The sequence below is a fragment of the Pelophylax lessonae genome, assembly GCF_965119305.1.
Source record: "Pelophylax lessonae genome assembly, chromosome: 2".
Taxonomy (NCBI): Eukaryota; Metazoa; Chordata; class Amphibia; order Anura; family Ranidae; genus Pelophylax; species Pelophylax lessonae.
In genome coordinates this window covers 465,456,504-465,477,012 of record NC_138769.1, presented here as the reverse complement: position 1 = coordinate 465,477,012, position 20,509 = coordinate 465,456,504, and the positions used below count along the sequence as shown (strand labels likewise).

The following is a 20,509-nucleotide window of genomic DNA, read 5'->3' as shown; positions in this document are numbered from 1 at the left end:
CCTATCATGAGGTAGGAAGAAGTGTTGTAATTTCTTCAGCTGGCCGGACTCCTTCTTCCGCCTAGCCATTCTTGCCGATGCCGGGCACAAGAGGGGTGAGATGCGGGCTTTGTAGAGCGGCGGATCACTGCGGATGGTCATGGATCCCCGAGAGTCTGGCAGAGCTCACCGTTCAGGCATCCATTCAGCGTCTCGCTGAAACCCCGCCCACATAAAACAAAGAACTTCTGATTGTATGTCTCTTTTCGGGAGAGCAATTGGTAGGGTTCTAAAAGAGTAAATTATTCTGGGTAGAAATGTAATTTTAATAGAGTTAATTCTGCCAAACTATGCTAAGGGATAGTCTGCCCATCATCGAAGATCGAAGTCGGCGAAAGAGTGGAGGATAATTAGCCCGATAGAGAGTGTCAATTGAAGGAGTCAATTGAATCCCTAAATAGGGAAGGGAGTGTAGTGCCTATTGAAAATTATAAGTGTTGCGTAAGGTCTGCACCATCAAGAGAGTTAAAGAAATATTAAGGGCTGTTGTTTTATGGGTGTTCAGAGAAAGTCCTGAGAGTTGGGGAAATTGTTGTAGCAAAGTCAATAGATTAAATAGGATAGTTTGAGGGTTAGTGACATACATGAGGACGAAGTCGGCAAAAAAGGAACATTTATGCTCCTGTTGTCCACAACAAACACCATGTATGCTAGGATGTGATCGAACCGCTATGGCTAAGGGTTCAATTGCCAATGCAAATAGCAATAAAGGAAGTGGACACGTCAGATAGGAAACAAAGGCGACTTAAAACCCTTAATGGAGACCTGAGCTGACGGATTGCTGTAAAGCATTTTCAGTAGTGAAATAAAGGTAGAGCCAAATCCAAAGGCCTCTCGAGTGGTAAGTAAATAATCCCAATTTAGACATCAAAAGCCTTATGAAGGTCTAATGAAAGAAGTAACATTTCTCTAGGTAAAGAAGAATCCCAGTTGGAGCATACCGCAGAGATCAAGTCTATAGACCAACGGATCTGATCTAATGTTTGCATTCGTTTATAAAGCCGGATTGATCTTTATGGATATAGTGAGCTAAAAAAGTGCCTAGACATAAAGCTAGAAGTTTCGTTAGAATCTTGAGGTCACAATTAATCAATGAAATAGGGCGGTAATTAAGGATATCAGTAGAGTCTTTATTCGGTTTGGGTATAACGCTGATGAAGGCCCTATGCTCATCATACGGAACCTTTCCGCCGCCACGTTAAGAATTAAAATAAAGAGCCATATGAGGGGTAAACTGTTCAGAAATTTTTCCATAGTAGATGTTGGGAAGACCGTCGGGACCTGGTGACTTATTTAACCACATCCATACCGGCGCATAGTAATATGACGCCGGCAGGATGGCTTTACCGTTCCGGGCGGCCGTCATATGACGTCCGCCCGCTCTAGCTGCTACTGCGCGCCACCGGGGGCGCGCAGCGCGGCGATCGGGGGTGAGGCTCGTCCCTCGGACATAGCCCATCCCTGATCAAGGTAAACAGCCAATAGATATTGGCTGTTTACCATGTGATCGGCTGTGTCAGTCACAGCCGATCACATGAGCGGCTCCTGCACGAGCCGCTCGTTCTCTCTGCAATGCGCGCCCCCGGGGGCGCGCAGAGCAGCGATCGGGGACGAGGCTCGTCCCTCGGACAGAGTCGATCTCCGATCTAGGTAAAGAGCCAATGAAATTGGCTCTTTACCACGTGACCGGCTGTGTCCAATCACAGCCGGTCACAAATGTCAACAGAGAACACGGTAACTAGCTGTCACCGTGTTCTCCTCCTCACACACTGATCCTGTGTGAGGAAGAGAGTGTGGTAACAGCTAGTTACCAAATACAGTGCACCCCAAACACACTGATTGCCCCCCCCCCAATAAAGAGTACCTGTCACTAGCCCATCAAAGTACCCGAGTACCTGTCACCAGCCCATCAGGTACTCTGATGACAGGTACTCGGGTACTCTGATGGGCTGGTGACAGGTACTCGGGTACTCTGATGGGCTGGTGACAGGTACTCGGGTACTCTGATGACAGGTACTCGGGTACTCTGATGACAGGTACTCAAGTACTCTGATGACAGATACTCGGGTACTCTGATGACAGGTACGCAGGTACTCTGATGACAGGTACTCGGGTACTCTGATGACAGGTACTCGGGTACTCTGATGACAGGTACTCGGGTACTCTGATGACAGGTACTCGGGTACTCTGACGAAAGGTACTCGGGTACTCTGATGACGGGTACTCGGGTACTCTGATGACGGGTACTCGGGTACTCTGATGACGGATACTCGGGTATTCTGATGACAGGTACTCGGATACTTTGATTACCTGTCAACGGAGTACCCGTCATCAGAGTACCTGAGTACCTGTCACCTACCCATCAGAGTACCCGAGTACCTTCCACCTGCTCATCAGAGTACCTGACGCCTGAAGTACCCGAGTACTTGCCGCCTGCTCATCAGTACCCATCACTACTCATCAGTACTCATCAGTACCTATCACCTATCAGTACTGATCATCAGTACCCATCAGTACAGTATCACCTATCAGTATCAGTACTACTCATCAGTACCTATCAACTGCCTGTCACCTGCCCATCAGAGTACCCGAGTACCTGTCACCTGCCTATCGGAGTACCCGAGTACCTGCCACCTGCTCATCAGTACCAGAGTACCTGTCACCTGCCTGTCACCTGCCCAACAAATTACCCGAGTACCTGTCACCCTTCATACAGCCACCATGTCCAAGTCCAAAAAGGTTTATATACATCCTCCGTTTAAACCTAAATACTGGTGTTATGGTAGCAGATAGCTGCCATAACCCTGGTATTTTTTTAAACGGTGGACGGTTGGCTTTCCGATAAGGGTGGTCCCAGCGGCGGATTCGCCGTGGGTTCACCCTTCCGGGATGGCGGAAGAGGTGCCCCCCCCCCCTCCCGCCGCGTCCGGTCCTTTTCCCCGCTTACCGGACCCGCCGGCAGCGGGGAAAACGATCCGGTCCCGGATCCTCACAGACAGGATGTCGAGTGAGGGCAAGCTTGCCCTCACTTGACTCTATGGTCTTGGAGGACCGGAGCTACGGAAAATGTTGTTGCCTAGCAACCGGTTTAAATGTCCTTTTTTTTTTTTTTTTCATTTTATATAATAATTTTTTTTTTTTTTTTATCTATCTTTTAGTGTACTTGTGAGATCTGAGGACTTTTTGACCCCAGATCTCACAAAAAGAGGTCCTGTCGTGCCTTTTTCTATTACTAGTAATGTTTACATTTCTTGTAATAGAAATAAAAATGATCAATTTTTTTTTTTTTTGTTAAACGGTGTAAAAATAAAAAATAATAAATAAAATAAATAGTAAAAAAAAAAAAAAAAAAAATTAAAGCGCCCTGTCCCCGTTAGCTCGCGCGCAGAAGCGACGCATGTGGAAACCCCGCCCACATATGTAAACGGTGTTCAAACCACACATGTGAGGTATCGCCGCGATCGTTAGAGCAAGGGGATTAATTTGAGCCCTAGACCTCCTCTGTAACTCAAAGATGGCAACCTGTAGAAATTTTTAAATTGTCGCCTATGGGGATTTTTAAGTACCAAAGTTTGTCGCCATTCCGTGAGCGTGCGCAATTTTGAAACATGACATGTTGGGTATCTATTTACTCGGCGTAACATTATCTTTCACATTATGGAAAAAAATTGGGCTAACTTTACTGGTTTCTTATTTTTTAATTAAAAAAAGTGAATTTTTTCCAAAAAAATTGCGTTTGGAAGACCGCTGCGCAAATACGGTGTGATAAAAAATATTGCAATAATCTCCACTTTAATCTCTAGGGTCTCTGCTAAAAAAAAATATATAATGTTTGGGGGTTCTAAGCAGTTTTCTAGCAAAACAACTGATTTTAGCTTGTAAACACCAAATGTCAAAAATAGGCCTAGGCAAGTGGCTAGGATGCATGATGATGCGCCTTGGATGTTAGGCCCCTCTATATGGCTAGGCTGTGAAAAAGTCTCACACATGTGGTATTGCCATACTCAGGAGGAGTGGCAGAATGTATTTTGGGGTGTCATTTTTGCTGTGTACATGCTATGTGTTAGGAATATCCTATAAATTGACAACTTTGTGTAAAAAAAAAAAGTTTTTATTTTTTTCCCACATTTTCCAAAAACTTGTGGAAAAAAATGACATGTTCAAAGGACCCATAATGCCTCATAGAATATACGTTGGAGTGTTTGCTTTCCAAAATGGGGTCATTTTGTGGACTTTTCCATTGTATTGGTGCTCTAGGGCCTTGAAAAGTGTGATAGGTAGTAAGAAAGTTTTATGTGTATTTATGCTCCTAAAACGCCTTATGGTGCTACTTGGACGTGGAGTCTCTTTTTGTGGCCAGGCTGTGTAAAAGGCTCACACATGTGGTATCACCATACTCAGAAGGAGTAACAGAATGAATTTTGGGGTGTCATTTTTGCTGTGTACATGCTATGTGTTAGAAATAGCTTATAAATTGACAACGTTTTGGGAAAAAAAAGAAAAAAAAATTTTTTTCGTAATTTTCCCAAGAATTGTGGGAAAAAATTATAACTTCAAAAAACTCACCATGCCTCTTACTAAATACCTTGGACTGTCTACTTTACAAAAAGGGGTCATTTGGGGGGTATTTGTACTGTCCTGACATTTCAGGGCCTCAAGAAAGGAGATAGGCAGTCAGTACATCTGGTGTGATCAATTTTCAGTAATTGGTACCATCGCTTCTAGACTCAATAACTTTCACACAGACTAAATAATATACACTAATTTGGTTTAATTTTACCAGAGATATGTAGCAGTATAAATTTTGGCCCAAATGTATGAAGAAAAATTAATTTTTTGCAAAATTGTATAATAGAAACTAAAAAAAAGTGTTTTTTTTTCAAAATTTTTGCTCTTTTTTTGCTTATATCACGAAGAAAAAAAAACCCAGTTGTGATCAAATACCACCAAAAGAAAGCTCTATTTGTGTGAAAAAAATGATAAAAATTTTGTTTGGTTACAGTGTAGCATGACTGAGCAATTGTCATTCAAAGTGTGACAGTGCTGAAAGCTGAAAATTGGTCTGGGAAGGAAGGGGGTCTAACTGCTCTGTATGGAAGTGGTTAAGGACAATGTTTTGATAGAAGTATAAATTTCTTTGATTGTAATGGGTTGATCCATGAGCTCCCTATGGGATTCTGTGAGAGATGGTATTCAGGAACCTATTAATAGAATTGGAAACAGGATCTTAAGGTGGATTTTATAATTCGGTATAAAAATTCTGAAATTCTTGAAGGATTTTATGGGGATTTTGAGAGAGATTGCCTCCCGAAAGTCTAATTTTTGGAATGGCAGTATATGTATGTTTAGGGGTGAGTTTACGTGCTAATAACGAGCCTGGTCGGTCACGCCAGGAAGAAAATGTATGATTTGCTCAGCGTAAGTCTTTCTCCGCTTTTGTAGTTATGCAAATATTAAGTTCTATGCGAGCTTGTTCAAGTTTGTTCAGTAGGTCAGGGTGGTGGGAACGTTTGTGTTGGTCAGCTAGGGCTTCGTATTCCTTGGTTTTGGGAGCAATTACCTTATTGCGAGCTTTCTTAAGTCTAGATGATAGCTGAATCAGAAAACCCCGGATAGAAGCTTTATGTGCCACCCAGTTGATAGCGGGGTTAGTGTCTTCTGCTCTATTAGTATCAAAGTGGGTTTTCAAGTGGGCACAGATTTCTAGATAATATGATTTATTTCTGAGAATAGATTCAATGAGATTTAGCCAATTTGACTGTCAAATTAAAAAGTAGTAAAACAACAGAGTCATGGTCAGACCAGGGTGTTGAAAGTAACTGCCCATGAGGGTTAAAGAGGTTGTAAATAGAGATGGCCTTGCGATTCGCCCGGCGGTCGGTTCGCAGCGAATTTTGCTTGTTCGCAAATTCTCAAAAAGTCAGACTTTTGCCGATGTTCACGAATATGTCCGCGACGCCTTTTTCTTTTTCATTCAGAAGAACTTTGACCTGTGACACAGCCGTCAGGTGGAACGGGACAGCCAATTGAAACATTCCAGCACATGGACAGTCCCCCTACCCTATAAATAGACCTGACCTGGCGGCCATTTCACATTCCGCTTTCTGCCAGTGTAGGGAGAGGTCTGCTGTGCTCATTAGGGAGAGTTTGCTAGACACATATAGCACTGTGAAGATCCACAAAAGTCCTTTCCAGGGCTGGTATTTCGGTATAGGCCTTCTACAGTCTCTTTTCAGGTTAGGGACAGGTATCCTGTGGTTGCTTTAGGGGCAGTTAGAGATCGGCTGCAGTCACAAATCGCTCTGTCAATGTCCACAAAAGTCCTTTCAAGGGCTGGTATTTCGGTATAGGTCTAGTATCTTTTGAGCTTAGGGAGAGGTATCCTGTGGTTGCTGTAGGGGCAGTTAGAGATCGGCTGCAGTCACACACAAATCGCTAATTTTGATCTCACACAAATCGCTATGTCAATGTCCACAAAAGTAATTTAAGGTGCTCCAATGTCATTTTAGGGTATATTACAGTCTCTTTACTATAGGGGCCAGGTATCCTGTGGTTGCTTTAGGGGCAGTTAGAGATTGGCTGCAGTCACACACAAATCGCTATGTCAATGTCCACAAAAGTAATTTAAGGTGCTCCAATGTCGTTTTAGGGTCTATTACAGTCACTTTACCATAGGGGCCAGGTATACTGTGGTTGCTTTAGGGGCAGTTAGAGATTGGCTGCAGTCACACACAAATCGCTAATTTTGATCTCACACAAATCGCTATGTCAATGTCCACAAAAGTAATTTAAGGTGCTCCAATGTCGTTTTAGGGTCTATTACATTCTCTTTACTATAGGGGCCAGGTATCCTGGCTGCAGTCACACACAAATCGCTAATTTTGATCTCACACAAATCGCTATGTCAATGTCCACAAAAGTCATTTAAGGTGCTCCAATGTCGTTTTAGAGTCTATTACAGTCTCTTTACCATAGGGGCAGGTATCCTGTGGTTGCTTTAGGGGCAGTTAGAGATTGGCTGCAGTCACACACAAATCGCTAATTTTGATCTCACACAAATCGCTATGTCAATGTCCACAAAAGTAATTTAAGGTGCTCCAATGTCGTTTTAATGTCTATTACAGTCTTTTTACTATAGGTGCAGGTATCCAGTGGTTGTCACAGTTGTGTGAATGGACCCTATATGTATTAGACAATGTATTTACCGGCTGCTATCAGTTTTTTGCTGTAAAAAAAAAAAAAAAAAACATTTAGGGCAACTTTTTCAATTGCAATACTTCTGTTATGACATTGTCCATGTGCTGGGACTATTTGTGCACAGCTAGTACGTCTTTTGTGGCTGCAAATATGACCTAAAGGTTTTTAAAGTTCGCCTCCCATTAAAGTCAATTGGGCCCGCCGCGAACTCGCGGTTCGCTGACTTTTGAGAAAATTTGCGGCTGGCGTTCGCGAACCGCCCCGGCCGATGTTCATCCATCACTAGTTGTGAACTCAAAAAAAAAAAATGAAAAAAAAAAAAACCCTGTAAGACAAAGGCATAATGAGCTAGTATGCATCGGCCCGCTCGCCAGTGACAGGACCGATATGTTCGGCCACCCTGCTTCCTGGTTCGCGTTCTCCGGCCAACCGATTGGCTGGAGTCGTGATGACATCACTCCCATGCATGCGGGAGCTGCAATTCACGGCACAGGGCTCTGAAGGAACGGCACGGATGGCTGTTCCTTCAGAGCTCATGCGCCGAAGACGTCATCGGCTGCATGAAAAGTAAAAATCTCCTAAATGGTGCAAGTTTAGATATTTACAGTACCTATAGGTAACCCTTATTATAGGCTTGTTTGGCCGCCCTGCTTCCTGGTTCGCGTTCTCTGGCCAACCGATTGGCCGGAGTTGTGATGACATCACTCCCACGCATGTGGGAGCCGCCGTTCACGGCACAGGGCTCTGAAGGAATGGCACGGGTGGCCGTTCCTTCAGAGCGCATGCGCCGATGATGTTATCAGCTGCATGAAAAGTAAATAGCTCCTAATTTATTATTATTATACAGGATTTATATAGTGCCAACAGTTTGCACAGCGCTTTACAATATGAGGGAGGACAATACAGTTACAATACAATTCAATACAGAAGGAACTAGAGGGCCCTGCTTGTTAGGTGTAAGTTTAGATATTTACAGTACCTATAGGTAACCCTTATTATAGGCTTACCTATTGGTACAAGTTATAAGAGTGGGTTTACAACCTCTTTAAGGCAGTGCTGGGAAATAATGGTGACCACACAAAATATTTACACTTTGGGCACAATTTGGACATTTGCACTTAGAGGTGTACTCACTTTTGTTGCCAGCGGTTTAGACATCAATGGCTGTGTGTTGAGTTATTTTGAGGGGACAGCAAATTTACACTGTTATACAATCTGTACACTCACTACTTTACATTGTAGCAAAGTGTCATTTCTTCAGTGTTGTCACATGAAAAGATATAATAAATTATTTACAAAAATGTGAGGAGTGTACTCACTTTTTTGAGATACTGTATTTCTCTTTGAACCAGATAACGACCAACCCAGGTACATTTATTGTGGCAGGGCGGCCGCTCTGGGCAGATTAATGTACCTGTACATGATTCTGCACTTCTGGGCCTGGGGCGTGCATGCACATTGCCGGCGAACCACTCGGGCTGTGACTGGACACAGCAGGAGCCAATCAGACGCAATGTCTGCTGCCACCCAGCGATCTTGAGGGGAGACAGGCAGAGTGGTGGTCTGTCTATGTAAATAAGGCAGATTGCCATTCTGTGACAAGGGAGATCTTGTGTTTCTGCTAAGCGGGAACACAGATTTCTGCTTTCCCACAGAAAAACACCCCTAGTTTAGCAAGAACTCCCTAGGAACACATTTTACCCTTTGATGTTAACCCCTTCCCTGCCAGTGTCAGTATAATCACAGTGCATATTTTTTTTAGCACTGATCACTGTATTAGTGTCACTGGTCCCCAAAAAGTGTCAGTTAGTGTCCGATTTGTCCGCTGCAATATCAAGGTTTCGCTATAAGTTGCTGATCGCCGCCATTACTAGTATAAATAAATGAAAATTCCAAAAATGTAATCCATAGTTCGAGATGCTATAACTGTTGCGCAAACCATTCAATATACATTTATTGGGATTTTTTTTACCAAAAGTATGTAGCAGCATACATATTGGTCTAAATTAGCGGTTGACCGATATCGTTTTTTACCGCCGATACCGATATTTTGGTCATCGGGTATCGGTATTAGGCGATATCTGCCGATATTTTCGGACATTACATTTTTTTTTTTTATGTCTACAGGTACAGTGGTGGAGGGATCTGGGGGTCTCAAACCCCTCCTCTGCACTTAAAGAGGTTGTAAACCCATTAAAAAAATTTTTTTTTTCAACCTGAAAGAGAAACACATAATGAGCTAGTATGCATCGCATACTAGCTCATTATGAAATACTTACCTTAGAACGAGCCCCCGCCGTGCCATCCGCTTACCTGTATGACAGGCGACATGTTCAGTTGCCCGTCTTCCGGGATTGCGGCATCCGGCCATCTGATTGGCTGGAGCTGCGGTGATGTCACTCCCGCACATGCGAGCTGACAGTCACGGCACGGGGCTCTGAAGGAACAGCACCAGCGGCCGTTCCTTCAGAGCGCATGCGCCAGTGATGTCAATGGCTGCATGTAAGGTAAAGATCTTCTAAACGGTACATGTTTAGGAGATATTTACAGTACCTATATGTAAGCCTTATCATGGGTTTACCTATAGGTAAAAGTTGCAGAGGAGGGTTTACTTCCTCTTTAAGCATTCAAAACGCCAAGTTTGGCTGTTTTGAATCCTGTAAGTTTTTTAATTCGGCGCCGCCAGTACCCGGAAGTGATGTCATGTCATGACATCACTTCCGGGTACGCGGCGGCGCCAAATTCAAAGAAATGGAGACCCGGTGTTCTAAAATTTTCTCGGACCCGTGAAAAAAATCGGACCTCGTCACTTCCGGTGATGGGAGTCTCAAGTGCGCATGCGCACAAGACATTATCTTGGTTTGGTAAACTTATAACACATAGTGGGCATTTGAATGAGAGGAGGCGGGGCTGAGGTGGGACGGAAGACACCGCCGCGTCATCTGCAGAGCTGAATAGAGGAGGCAGGACGGAGGTGCAGCCGTGTAATAAATGCAGGACTTTAGCGACTCCTTGTTTTATTATCTTTAGCAATTATCGTATTATTTATCCTTAGGATTTCATAACATTTAGTATTTCTATAATACAAAATAAGAAATACTAAATGTAATGAAATCCTAAGGATAAATAATACGATAATTACTAAAGATAATAAAACAGAAGGAGTCGCTTAAGCCCTGCATTTATTACACGGCCGCACCTCAATCCCGCCTCCTCCGCCAGCTCTGCATATGTGCCTCCGTCCCTAATGTCTCGATGACGCGGCGGTGTCCTCCGTCGCACCTCAGCCCCGCCTCCTCTCAATCAGCTGTCCGCTCTCTGTTATAATTTTTCCAAACCTCGAAAAATGTCTTCTGCGCATGCGCACGGACGACTCCCATCAGCTGTTTTGTGATGCTCTGTCACCGGAAGTGACGAGGTCCGATTTTTTCACGGGTCCGACAAAATTTTACAACACCGGAAGTCCCGCTCCTTGTAATGACAGCCGAGCGGCTTCTCAGCTGCATTGGTTGTCATTACAAGACAGCTGACCGTCGGCTATGGACACCAGTACTGGGGTGATGCCTCTTGCTGCAGGCATTGCTCTGGTACAAGCACTTTCCCTGAAATATCAGTAAATAAAAACCCGATTCCGATATATGGGGGAAAGTCCATATCGGCCCTCGATACATTTGCTTTGCCGATAATCGGTCGATCTCTAGTCTAAATTGATGAAGACATTTGATTTTTTACATTTTTTTTATTGTGTATGTTTTATAGCAGAAAGTAAAAATGTTATTTTTGTTTTCAAATCTCTCTTTTTTTATTTATAGTGCAAAAAAGTAAAAGCGCAGAAGTGATCAAATACCACGAAAGAAAGGTTTTTTTTTTGTGGGAAAAAGTACATGAATTTTGAGTACAGCGTTGCACGAACGCGCAATTGTTAAAGTAATGCAGTGCTGTATTGCAGAAAATGGTGTGGTCCTGAAGGGGGGGTAATAAACTTTCCAAAGCTTAAGTGGCTAAAGAATGACTTTAATTTTGCTTTAACCCAACAAGCTGAGGCAGGAAGCTGGATGGTTTCCGTGCTGCTTTAGATTCTTCTCCAGTTTTAGTAAATTCCACAACATTATGACATGTATAATAAAAAATGTTGCACGTGAGTAGCAATGCAGGGAAAACGCTACACAACAAACTATCCCCGGCCCCCTGCTGCCAGGAAGAGGTTCCCTGCAACCATATCCAGGTAAATAATACAGGCGGTTGGTTACGTCAAACATTCGTGCACGAGTTTCCGTAGCCACGCCTCGATCCCTTTCACTGATGTGGCTCACTGCCAATCAGCGCCCGGCGGATTCGCAACTGGCCATGTCGTCACGACTCCTCACGATTCCACCCAAACAGAATGGAGAACTGGCCACCGGAGCCGGCGTGGGGCGGAGTCACGCTGGCTGACGCGAAACAGCTGGCAGCCAATGAGCGCGCAGGTCGTCCAGACGCCGCCAAGCTCGGTTTTTTGTTTGAGGTGACGGAGAAGGGAGGATACAGCGAGAGGAGGAAGAGAAGAAGGGCCTGGGACGGACCGTGCTAGTACGCGGCCCTAGAGGGGGACCAGCGCCCGCACAACTCCGCTTTTCCAAGCCTTGCGCGCCTTTTCGCGGCAGTGTGCGCGGACACCGCGTGCAGGGCTCGCGGCAGCCACAGGCGGCGAGGGGTAGTCACGAGCTGGAGAGGGAGAGACCGGGGGATTAGCCCTGACCGTGCGATAAGTAGTGGGCGAGCTCCCGCCATTGAGGATGTTGCACCCCCGGAGCCCGGCCCTGTCCGCCTCTGCCCCTCGCACCCCGTGACAGCCCGCATTCCTGTGGGGAGCCCCTCTTATGCCCTGCTATTGACGAGCCGTTCGCCTACCGCCGTCTCCGGCCCTTCCTCGCCTCCCCTCCCCCTTCTCACATGAAAGCCGCCGTGCTGACGGAAGTGTGGACACATTACAGCCGCACGGGACGAGCTGGAGGAGGAGGTTGGTGTCCTGTACGGGAGAAACCGCCAAATAAAGCCGGGTACCGTGCACTGCTAGGCGGACGGGGCCTTTTGTTTACTCCTCCTCCCTGCTGGAGCTCCGGTGTGCGGTGGGTGGCTGTGCTAGGCCCGGGGCCATCCACAGCTTGTTTGTGCTAGGGCCTGCTGGGTGATGACAGCTCCTGTGTACCCGTACAGGCCTGAGCCAGGGACACAGCATGGCACCGGACAGCTGGCGGGGAAAATGGCTGCCTGCTTACACCTACTCACACACGACTTGTCTTTTCTAGGCCCTGTCATGTCAAACCTGGGGAGAGGGATCTGCTTCCCTGCCCTGATTGCCTGCTATACCCCCCATTCCCAGTGATTATTGGTCTGATCATATGCCTAGATCTGGTGCAAGCAGATCTCGTATATGTGCCTTAGACACAAATCTGATCAAATTTATGCCTTAGACCAATTGGTGCAAGTAGATCTGAACATACATGTATGCCTTTGGTCACTTGGTGCTAGCAGATCCAGTCATATAGATGCTTTGGATCATCTGCTGCAATCTGGTCATATATATATGCCTTGGATTATTTGGTGCAAGCAGATCTGATTGTATAAATGCCTTAGTTCATTTGCAGGAAGATCCGATCATATATATGCCTTGGATTGTTTGCAAGCAGATCTGATCATATATATGACTTGAATCATTTAGTGATAGCAGATCTGGTCATATATATGACTTGAATCATTTAGTGATAGCAGATCTGGTCATATATATGACTTGGATCATCTGCTGCAAACAGATCTGGTCATATATATGCATTGAATCATTTAGTGATAGCAGATCTGGTCATATATATGTATTGGATCATCTGCTGCAAACAGATCTGGTCATAGGTATGCCTTGGATCATCTGGTCATAGGTATGCCTTGGATCATCTGGTCATAGGTATGCCTTGGATCATCTGGTCATAGGTATGCCTTGGATCATCTGGTGTAAACAGATCTAATGTAACAACTGAAGGGTCTGCTGTGCCTCTAATTTTGAACCTTAATTGCCCCAGGTTTTTATAAAAGCAATGCCTTTCCCATTTGCTCATTTATTCATACTGAGTGTCTGCCACTATTTAGGGCCTGCTGGCTGAGAAGCCCTGCTTTGCTTAGTTTCCTTTTTGGCTCTAGTTCTTAGGCCTCCCCTTCCTTTTTTTTGGGTGTCAGTCTATACTGCTGTGGAGAAGAGGGGGAAGGGGGTGTCCTAACACTAGGACACATCTGCAGGGGATTGAGAAGTTTTGCTTGGGGTCGGTGGGATTGAGGCTCGGCTCCCTCACCCTCCCCTGTGTGCATGGCAGGCTGCTGCACATGAGCGTTGTGTTTTTCCATTAGACACCGTCCTCCCTCCCAGATACATGCATGATCCTTTCCTGCAAGCTCTCTGTATGCTTCTTGGCTTATTTTGGAGGTGGAAGGGAGTGGAGAGAAACAGACATACAATCCCCCTGACCTGGAGTGACCCCCCTCTCACCAGTGTCACAGAAAAGGCTGCATATGAAGTGAGGTGTAAGAGCATGCCAGACTTTTACTTTGCGAGATGGCATCTTTTAGCTTTATGTCTTTGGTATCAAAATCAGTAAGACTTAGGCCTAAACTTGTTTCAGGTTTTTCCTAGGTCTTAGTTGTAAACTCATTTCTTGTTTGTCTTTGGAGCATATTGCCAGGTAGTACCGTGTGGCTTCCCTGAGGCCTCTTGAGGTGGTTCTCTGCTTCGGTGGAGCTTAGATTGTCAGCTAGGGGCCTAAGAACAGAGGATGCAGCTTTCATAATATCCGTCAAAGGCCACTGCAGTTTTTGAATCACCCAAGGAAGTACGGTTATGTTGTCTGTTCCTGAGTAAGGAGCAAATTAGACTATACAAAAAGCAAAGGATGAATACTGCCTGGGTTGCTGAGGGTACTGCACTTTGGCCCATGCACTGTTTTCATATTCTTAATTGCAGTTGTGTGCTTGTGTAGGTATGTTATGGTATATATTTTATATGTATTTTTCTACACCTTTCATATTCTGTTGCTAAACTGCTAATTTAAAATTTTCTTTTTCTTTATCAACATTGTAATTCTGTCTGCACTTGTAGTGCTACTCGGGCAGTTTACAACCTGCTTTTTGCTTAATGTTTCAAGTGTTGAGCAATAGAGATATATATATATTCACCGGCCACTTTATTATGCACACCTTGCTAGTACCAGGTTGGACCCCCTTTTGCCTTTAGAACTGCCTTAATTCTTCCTGCATACAGTAGATTCAACAAGGTGTTGGAAACATTCCTCAGAGCTTTTGCTCCATAGTGACATGATGGCATCATGCAGTTGCTGCAGATTTGTCGGCTGCACAGCCACAATGTAAATCTCCCGCTCCACCACATCCTAAAGGTGCTTTATTGAATTAAGATCTGGTGATTGGAGTACAGTGAACCCATTGTCATATTCAAGAAACCAGTTTGAGATGATTTGAGCTTTGTGACATGGTGCATTATCCTGCTGGAAGTAGCCATCAGAAGATGGGTACACTGTAGTCATAAAGGGATGAACATGGTCAGCACGAATACCCAGGTAGACCTTGGCATAAACAATGCTAAATTGGTACTAAGGGGACCAGAGTGTGCCAAGAAAATATCCCCCACACCTTTACACCACCACCAGCCTGAAACGGTTGATACAAGGCAGGATGGATCCCCACTTTCATGTTAATTACGCCAAATTTTGACCCTACCATCTGAAAGTCGCAGCTGAATTGAGACTCATTAGACCAGGCAACGTTTTTACAATCTTCTATTATCCAGTTTTGGTGAGCCTGTGCGAATTGTAGCCTCAGTTTTCTGTTGACAGGAGTGGCACGCGGTGAGATCTTCTGCTGCTGTAGACCATCTGCTTCAAGGTTTGATGTGATGCAGGTTCAGAGATGGAATTCTGCATACCTTGGTTTTAAAGAGTGGTTATTTAAGTTACTGTTTCCTTTGTATCATCTCAAACCAGTCTACCCATTCTTCTCTGACATCAACGAGGCATTTTTGTCCACACATTTGCCTCCCACTAGATATATATATATTTTTTTTTTCGACCATGCTCTATAAACTGTAGAAATGGTTGTGTGTGAGGTCCAGTAGAATCAGCAGTTTTTAAAATACTCAGACCAGAACATATGGCACCAACAACCATGCCACAATCCCCTTTCTTCCCTATTCTGATGCTCGGTTTGAACTTCAGAAGGTCATTGTTTTCATGCCTGAATGCATTGAGTTCCTGCTATGTGATTGGCTGATTTATCAATTTGTGTTACCAAGCAATTGAGCCAGTGTATCTAATGTGGCCGGTGTGTGTATATATGCGTGTTTGTATATCTCCTCCTATTCCTACTGTAATTGTACCCCCCCCCCCGACATTGTAAAGCGCTGCATAAACTGTTGGCGCTATAAAAATCCTGTATCCTAAAAATAAGTGTGTGTGTATCTCTATATCATATATATATATATATAATTTTAGTTTTTTTATATCTTTTTTTTTTTTTTTTATAAATATTTTTGATAAATTGCAGCAATGTGCTTTTATTGATGTAAATGTATGTTAGGATAGGAAGATTTTGCACTCCCCATTGTGTGCTTTTGACACTAAGAATATTTCCATTTTTTTGTTTTAACAGAGCAATCACCTTGGGTGGCGTTCCTGCCAAGTTGGGCCCTGTTTATCTGATTTCAGCCATCTGGTATAATGGCAAAAGATGTGAGTTAAAATTGGCATTGCTTCTTAACTTTATTCCTTTACGATGATGTGACTGTCTAATTGTTGAAGCTTTGCTGTTTTAAACTTTTCTTTATAAATTTGGCTAATAAGCTGTACGTAGTACATTAACTAGTCAAAATGCTGTTGAAGTGGAGTAGGACATTTCTATCAAAATACAGTTCTAAATATTTTTAAAGCAGAGCTCTACTCAAAAGGGGAAGCTCTGCTTATCCCCCCCAACCCCTGCACTGGCCCATTGAGTGAGCATGGTCCACGCATGCGCAGTAGGGAAAACCGGCTGTGAAGCCGCAAGACTTCACTGCCAGTTTCCCTCAGCTAAAATGGCCACTTCTAGATGCCTGGACAGGTAAGTACCCTAATAGTAAAAGTCAGCAGCTACAGTTTTTGTAGCTGCTGGCGTTTAATTTTTTGGGGGGGAGGGCGCTTCTATAAATACTGAAGTTTAGTAACTTTTTTTTTTTTTTTTTTTTGGCAATGAGGACAGCACTAAACCCAATGGTTACCTATAATGGTATTTATCCCATGATTTGTAGGCTGCTGTTTTATTCAAGGTCTTTTTCACATGGCTGTACAGATTAAAATACATTTGTAGCACTTGGGAGCCAAAGTTGCAGCATAATTTTGCCCATTCAGATGCATTACTGAAAACCACATATGCGGCTAAATTTGTGTAAACGCTGTCACTTTCATTTACACATGCATGCATACAGCCATTGTTTTCAAAACGTACGATCTTATGTTTTGAAAAATGCGAACGTCTAAACACAACCTACGGTGTATATGAGCATATAAACTGGATTTTTTTTACTTGGGGCTCTTTCACACGGCCGCTCCGTGTGAAAGCTCCGCGGGGGACCTTTTTTTTTTTTTTTTTCATGGAGCGGATGACATTTGTTGATATGCGCTCCGTATGCCCGCATATCATCCCATCCGTTTGCGGATGATATGCAGACATAATGTAAGTCTATAGGGATTGCGGATGTCAGCGGATGACACCGCTGACATCCGATTTTCCTTCCTTTCCTTCCTTCCAAAAAATGGAACAGAACTAAAAGGAGGAAAATCGGATGTCAGCGGATGGTATTCCGCTGACATCCGCAATGCCATAGACTTACATTATGTCCGCAAATCATCCGCAAAAAAATAGGATGATTTGCGGACATACGGAGCGCCCGTGTGAAAGAGCCCTTTCTGTAAAAGCCTTTTCTCTGAAGTCCATTGACAGACGCAGCTCCGTATCTTAGACCAATGGGTTATACTCCCATCAGGAATAGGACACTAGGCAGGAAAAAGCTTTACCACGCCTATGGGGGGCTGTCCCTGCAGGCATAACCCCACACACTCTGCTACAGCTTCCAGTTTCGTTGCAAGCAGTGTTTAGAACAAAAAAACCCATTTCACTCAGTCCGTCTGTCAATGGACTTCAGAGAAAAAGGTTTTACAGTAAGTACAAAAATCCAGTTTATCTATCGTCCATTGACAGATGCAGCCTCCATCTTCATTAGCTGAATGGGTTATGCTCCTCCCTGCAGGAGTAGTCTAGGCAGGAAAAAGTTGTACATGTACATGTCCACGGGGCCGTCCCCACAGGCATAAATCACACACCCTCTGCTCAGCCAAGCAGTTTATTTCTGCCTAGTGAAAGAGTAGGATCTAGGTTTCCTGCTCGGGTCTCAGTTTTTTATTCTTTTAAGAATATTTTGTTTTATTTCTCTTTACTCACTTGCTAGCTAGTGTACAGGGGGATCCTCCTGGTGATCTGCACACAATGCCGGCTGGGGTTTCGCACTGGATAATTTAGATCCTTATGGTCCCCCCAGCCTGGCCTACGAGTGTGAGTAGGTTATAGTCCCGCACTAGGCCTCGCCACGATGGTGACCCTTTCCATATTGGGGACGGCCCCGCAAGCGGTCGCCTCGCCGGGACGCCCCGAGCGGTCGCCTCGCACGTCCTGAGTCGCTCACCCACTTCGGCTGGGAGGAGGTCTGCCTGGAGCGGCGCCCACCCGGTCCATGTTATGGTGAGTAAATTTGACACCCCTTGACCCTGGTGGCCTTGGGGGATGATGTGGGCCCCCTCCTGGGGATAATAGGACCTGTACCTCCTAAAAGATCTCCCTGGCCTGTCAGGTACCCGGTCTCTGTGCCCTGTCTCCCGCCCCCGGCGGGGGCTGTGTAACTGGGGCGCCTGGCGTCCTGAAGGGGGTGGCAATAGTACCTTGTTACTTGCTGGGTCTTGTTGTAGATCCTTGAGGCCTTCATTGTGGGGGTCCCTGGCTGCATGGCACGCCGTTCTGAGCGTTCTATTAAAATGCATTGGCAACCATTTTAGTGTAGTCCTATGGTACTGCATTAGCAGCGTGACCTTTTACATCTAGACAGAGGTCACGTCTTCCTGCTGCAGGCCATACAGGAGGGTTTTCTCTGGTGGTGTTACAGTACTGGGGACTTTGCTGGCATATCCCTGCACACTCTGCTTTTAGTGTATATTTAAGGGGGACTCTGCAGACCGCTGCGATGGGAACTGGGACCGGAGCTTCTTTAAGTGACAGTACTCCGTTTTTCTGTTACTTTGAATATGGAGATCCAGGATGTAATTTCATGCTCTGACCCACTCTATGCGACTGACAGTCGGGATCACAGTCGCTGGCTGCAAATTCAGCAGCTCTGGAAAGCCTGGCAACTAAAGTTGATTTTGCCATGAAAAAGGTTAATAGCCAAAAACGGCTGCTGCCTTCTCCATCTTTAGTGGTGTCCTCTGATTCAGTAGCTGATGTGGTCGCCACGGATGCCCGTCTACCTGAGGGGTCGCTGTCCTCGAAGTAAGATGGCGAAGAGGACCTGTCTTCAGCTGCAGCATGGGAACGTGCTTTGGTGGAAGCCCTGATTATTTCAGTGAGGGAAACTTGAATATTGGAAAAAAGAGGGGAAGAAACTGCGCTAAATATCAAGGAAAAAAGGTAGCAGCAACTTAATATGTGACAAACATCAGAAAAACAGTAAATGGGGGAAGCTGCGCTAAGTGACACAAAACATAAGTGAAAATGAGTCCAAAATAAGTCCCAAAAATATATTGATTAATATATGAATAGTTGAATCAACAGAAAAGTCCAAACATTCAGCCAAAAATCCACAGGTGTAGACAATAAATGAAGTTACTGCTTACCAGATGTAGCAGTATAATGAGCCTTAAGCATAGTTAGCCAAGCCAGATGAAGATCTATGAGGGATTCCTCACCAGCGATAGCCGTCCCAGGATCACAATTAGGTGGATATTGGAGTGGAAAAACAAATGCAAAAACATAGCGTGATACTGTATAATAAAGGTGTATAATAACCACTCCCGTGTGTATCAGAAAAGAAGAGTGCTAATAGAAACCACCACCATCACAGGCTGCTTACCAGAATAAAAGTAAATATGGCAAATCCAAAGCAATCCCAAATGAATGAAATAAGCCGTAAGATGAGCCACCACCTTATTCCCAATTTAATTACCAGATTTGTGCAGATATATCAAGCGTATAAGATCACTCAGATAGCTCGTGACCCCGTTAGGACCGTCACCATAAATCCCTGCTTACCAGAAATAAGCAAATTAATGCATAAATCACAAGTCCGGATGGCACTGGATATGGTATCCTATCCCCTGTGAACGGTCCGGTCCCTTGTTGAATAGAGGCTGACCCACAAATATAGCTCCGAGGTTCACATAAAAATGATAATGGAGACCAGGTCGCGGCGTGCTGACGTCACCTCTACGAGACGCTCAGGCGGGTGTTTGAAGCTGTCCGGCCGGCAGCTTTGATTCAGCGCTTCTTTTCATGCTTCTTCTGTAAGTGCATTTCTTTTAACTTTTGCTCTTAATAAATGGTTTTACACTATGGGCATCTCCATTATCATTTTTATGTGAACCTCGGAGCCATATTTGTGGGTCAGCCTCTATTCAACAAGGGACCGGACCGTTCACAGGGGATAGGATACCATATCCAGTGCCATCCGGACTTGTGATTTATGCATTAATTTGCTTATTTCTGGTAAGCAGGGATTTATGGTGAAGGTCCTAATGGGGTCACGAGCTATCTGAGTGATCTTATACGCTTGATATATCTGCACAAATCTGGTAATTAAATTGGGAATAAGGTGGTGGCTCATCTTACGGCTTATTTCATTCATTTGGGATTGCTTTGGATTTGCCATATTTACTTTTATTCTGGTAAGCAGCAGCCTGTGATGGTGGTGGTTTCTATTAGCACTCTTCTTTTCTGATACACACGGGAGTGGTTATTATACACCTTTATTATACAGTATCACTCTATGTTTTTGCATTTGTTTTTCCACTCCAATATCCACCTAATTGTGATCCTGGGACGGCTATCGCTGGTGAGGAATCCCTCATAGATCTTCATCTGGCTTGGCTAACTATGCTTAAGGCTCGTTATACTGCTACATCTGGTAAGCAGAAACTTCATTTATTGTCTACACCTGTGGATT

The 20,509-nt window shown here is 44.6% G+C and overlaps 1 protein-coding gene across 2 annotated transcripts in view; it reads left to right on the top strand.

Annotated features, from left to right (window-relative positions):
• Window positions 1–11,679: 11,679 nt before the first annotated feature.
• The window catches only part of TFDP1 (transcription factor Dp-1), a 239,762-nt gene continuing 230,932 nt past the window's right edge, over window positions 11,680–20,509 (top strand). Inside the window, exons 1-2 of one of the 2 annotated variants that reach the window (XM_082246262.1) lie at window positions 11,680–12,235; window positions 15,919–15,998. In XM_082246262.1, the coding sequence (XP_082102388.1) occupies window positions 15,987–15,998 (12 nt within the window). In that variant the 5' untranslated portion in view covers window positions 11,680–12,235; window positions 15,919–15,986. The other variant, XM_082246263.1, reaches the window with a different exon arrangement.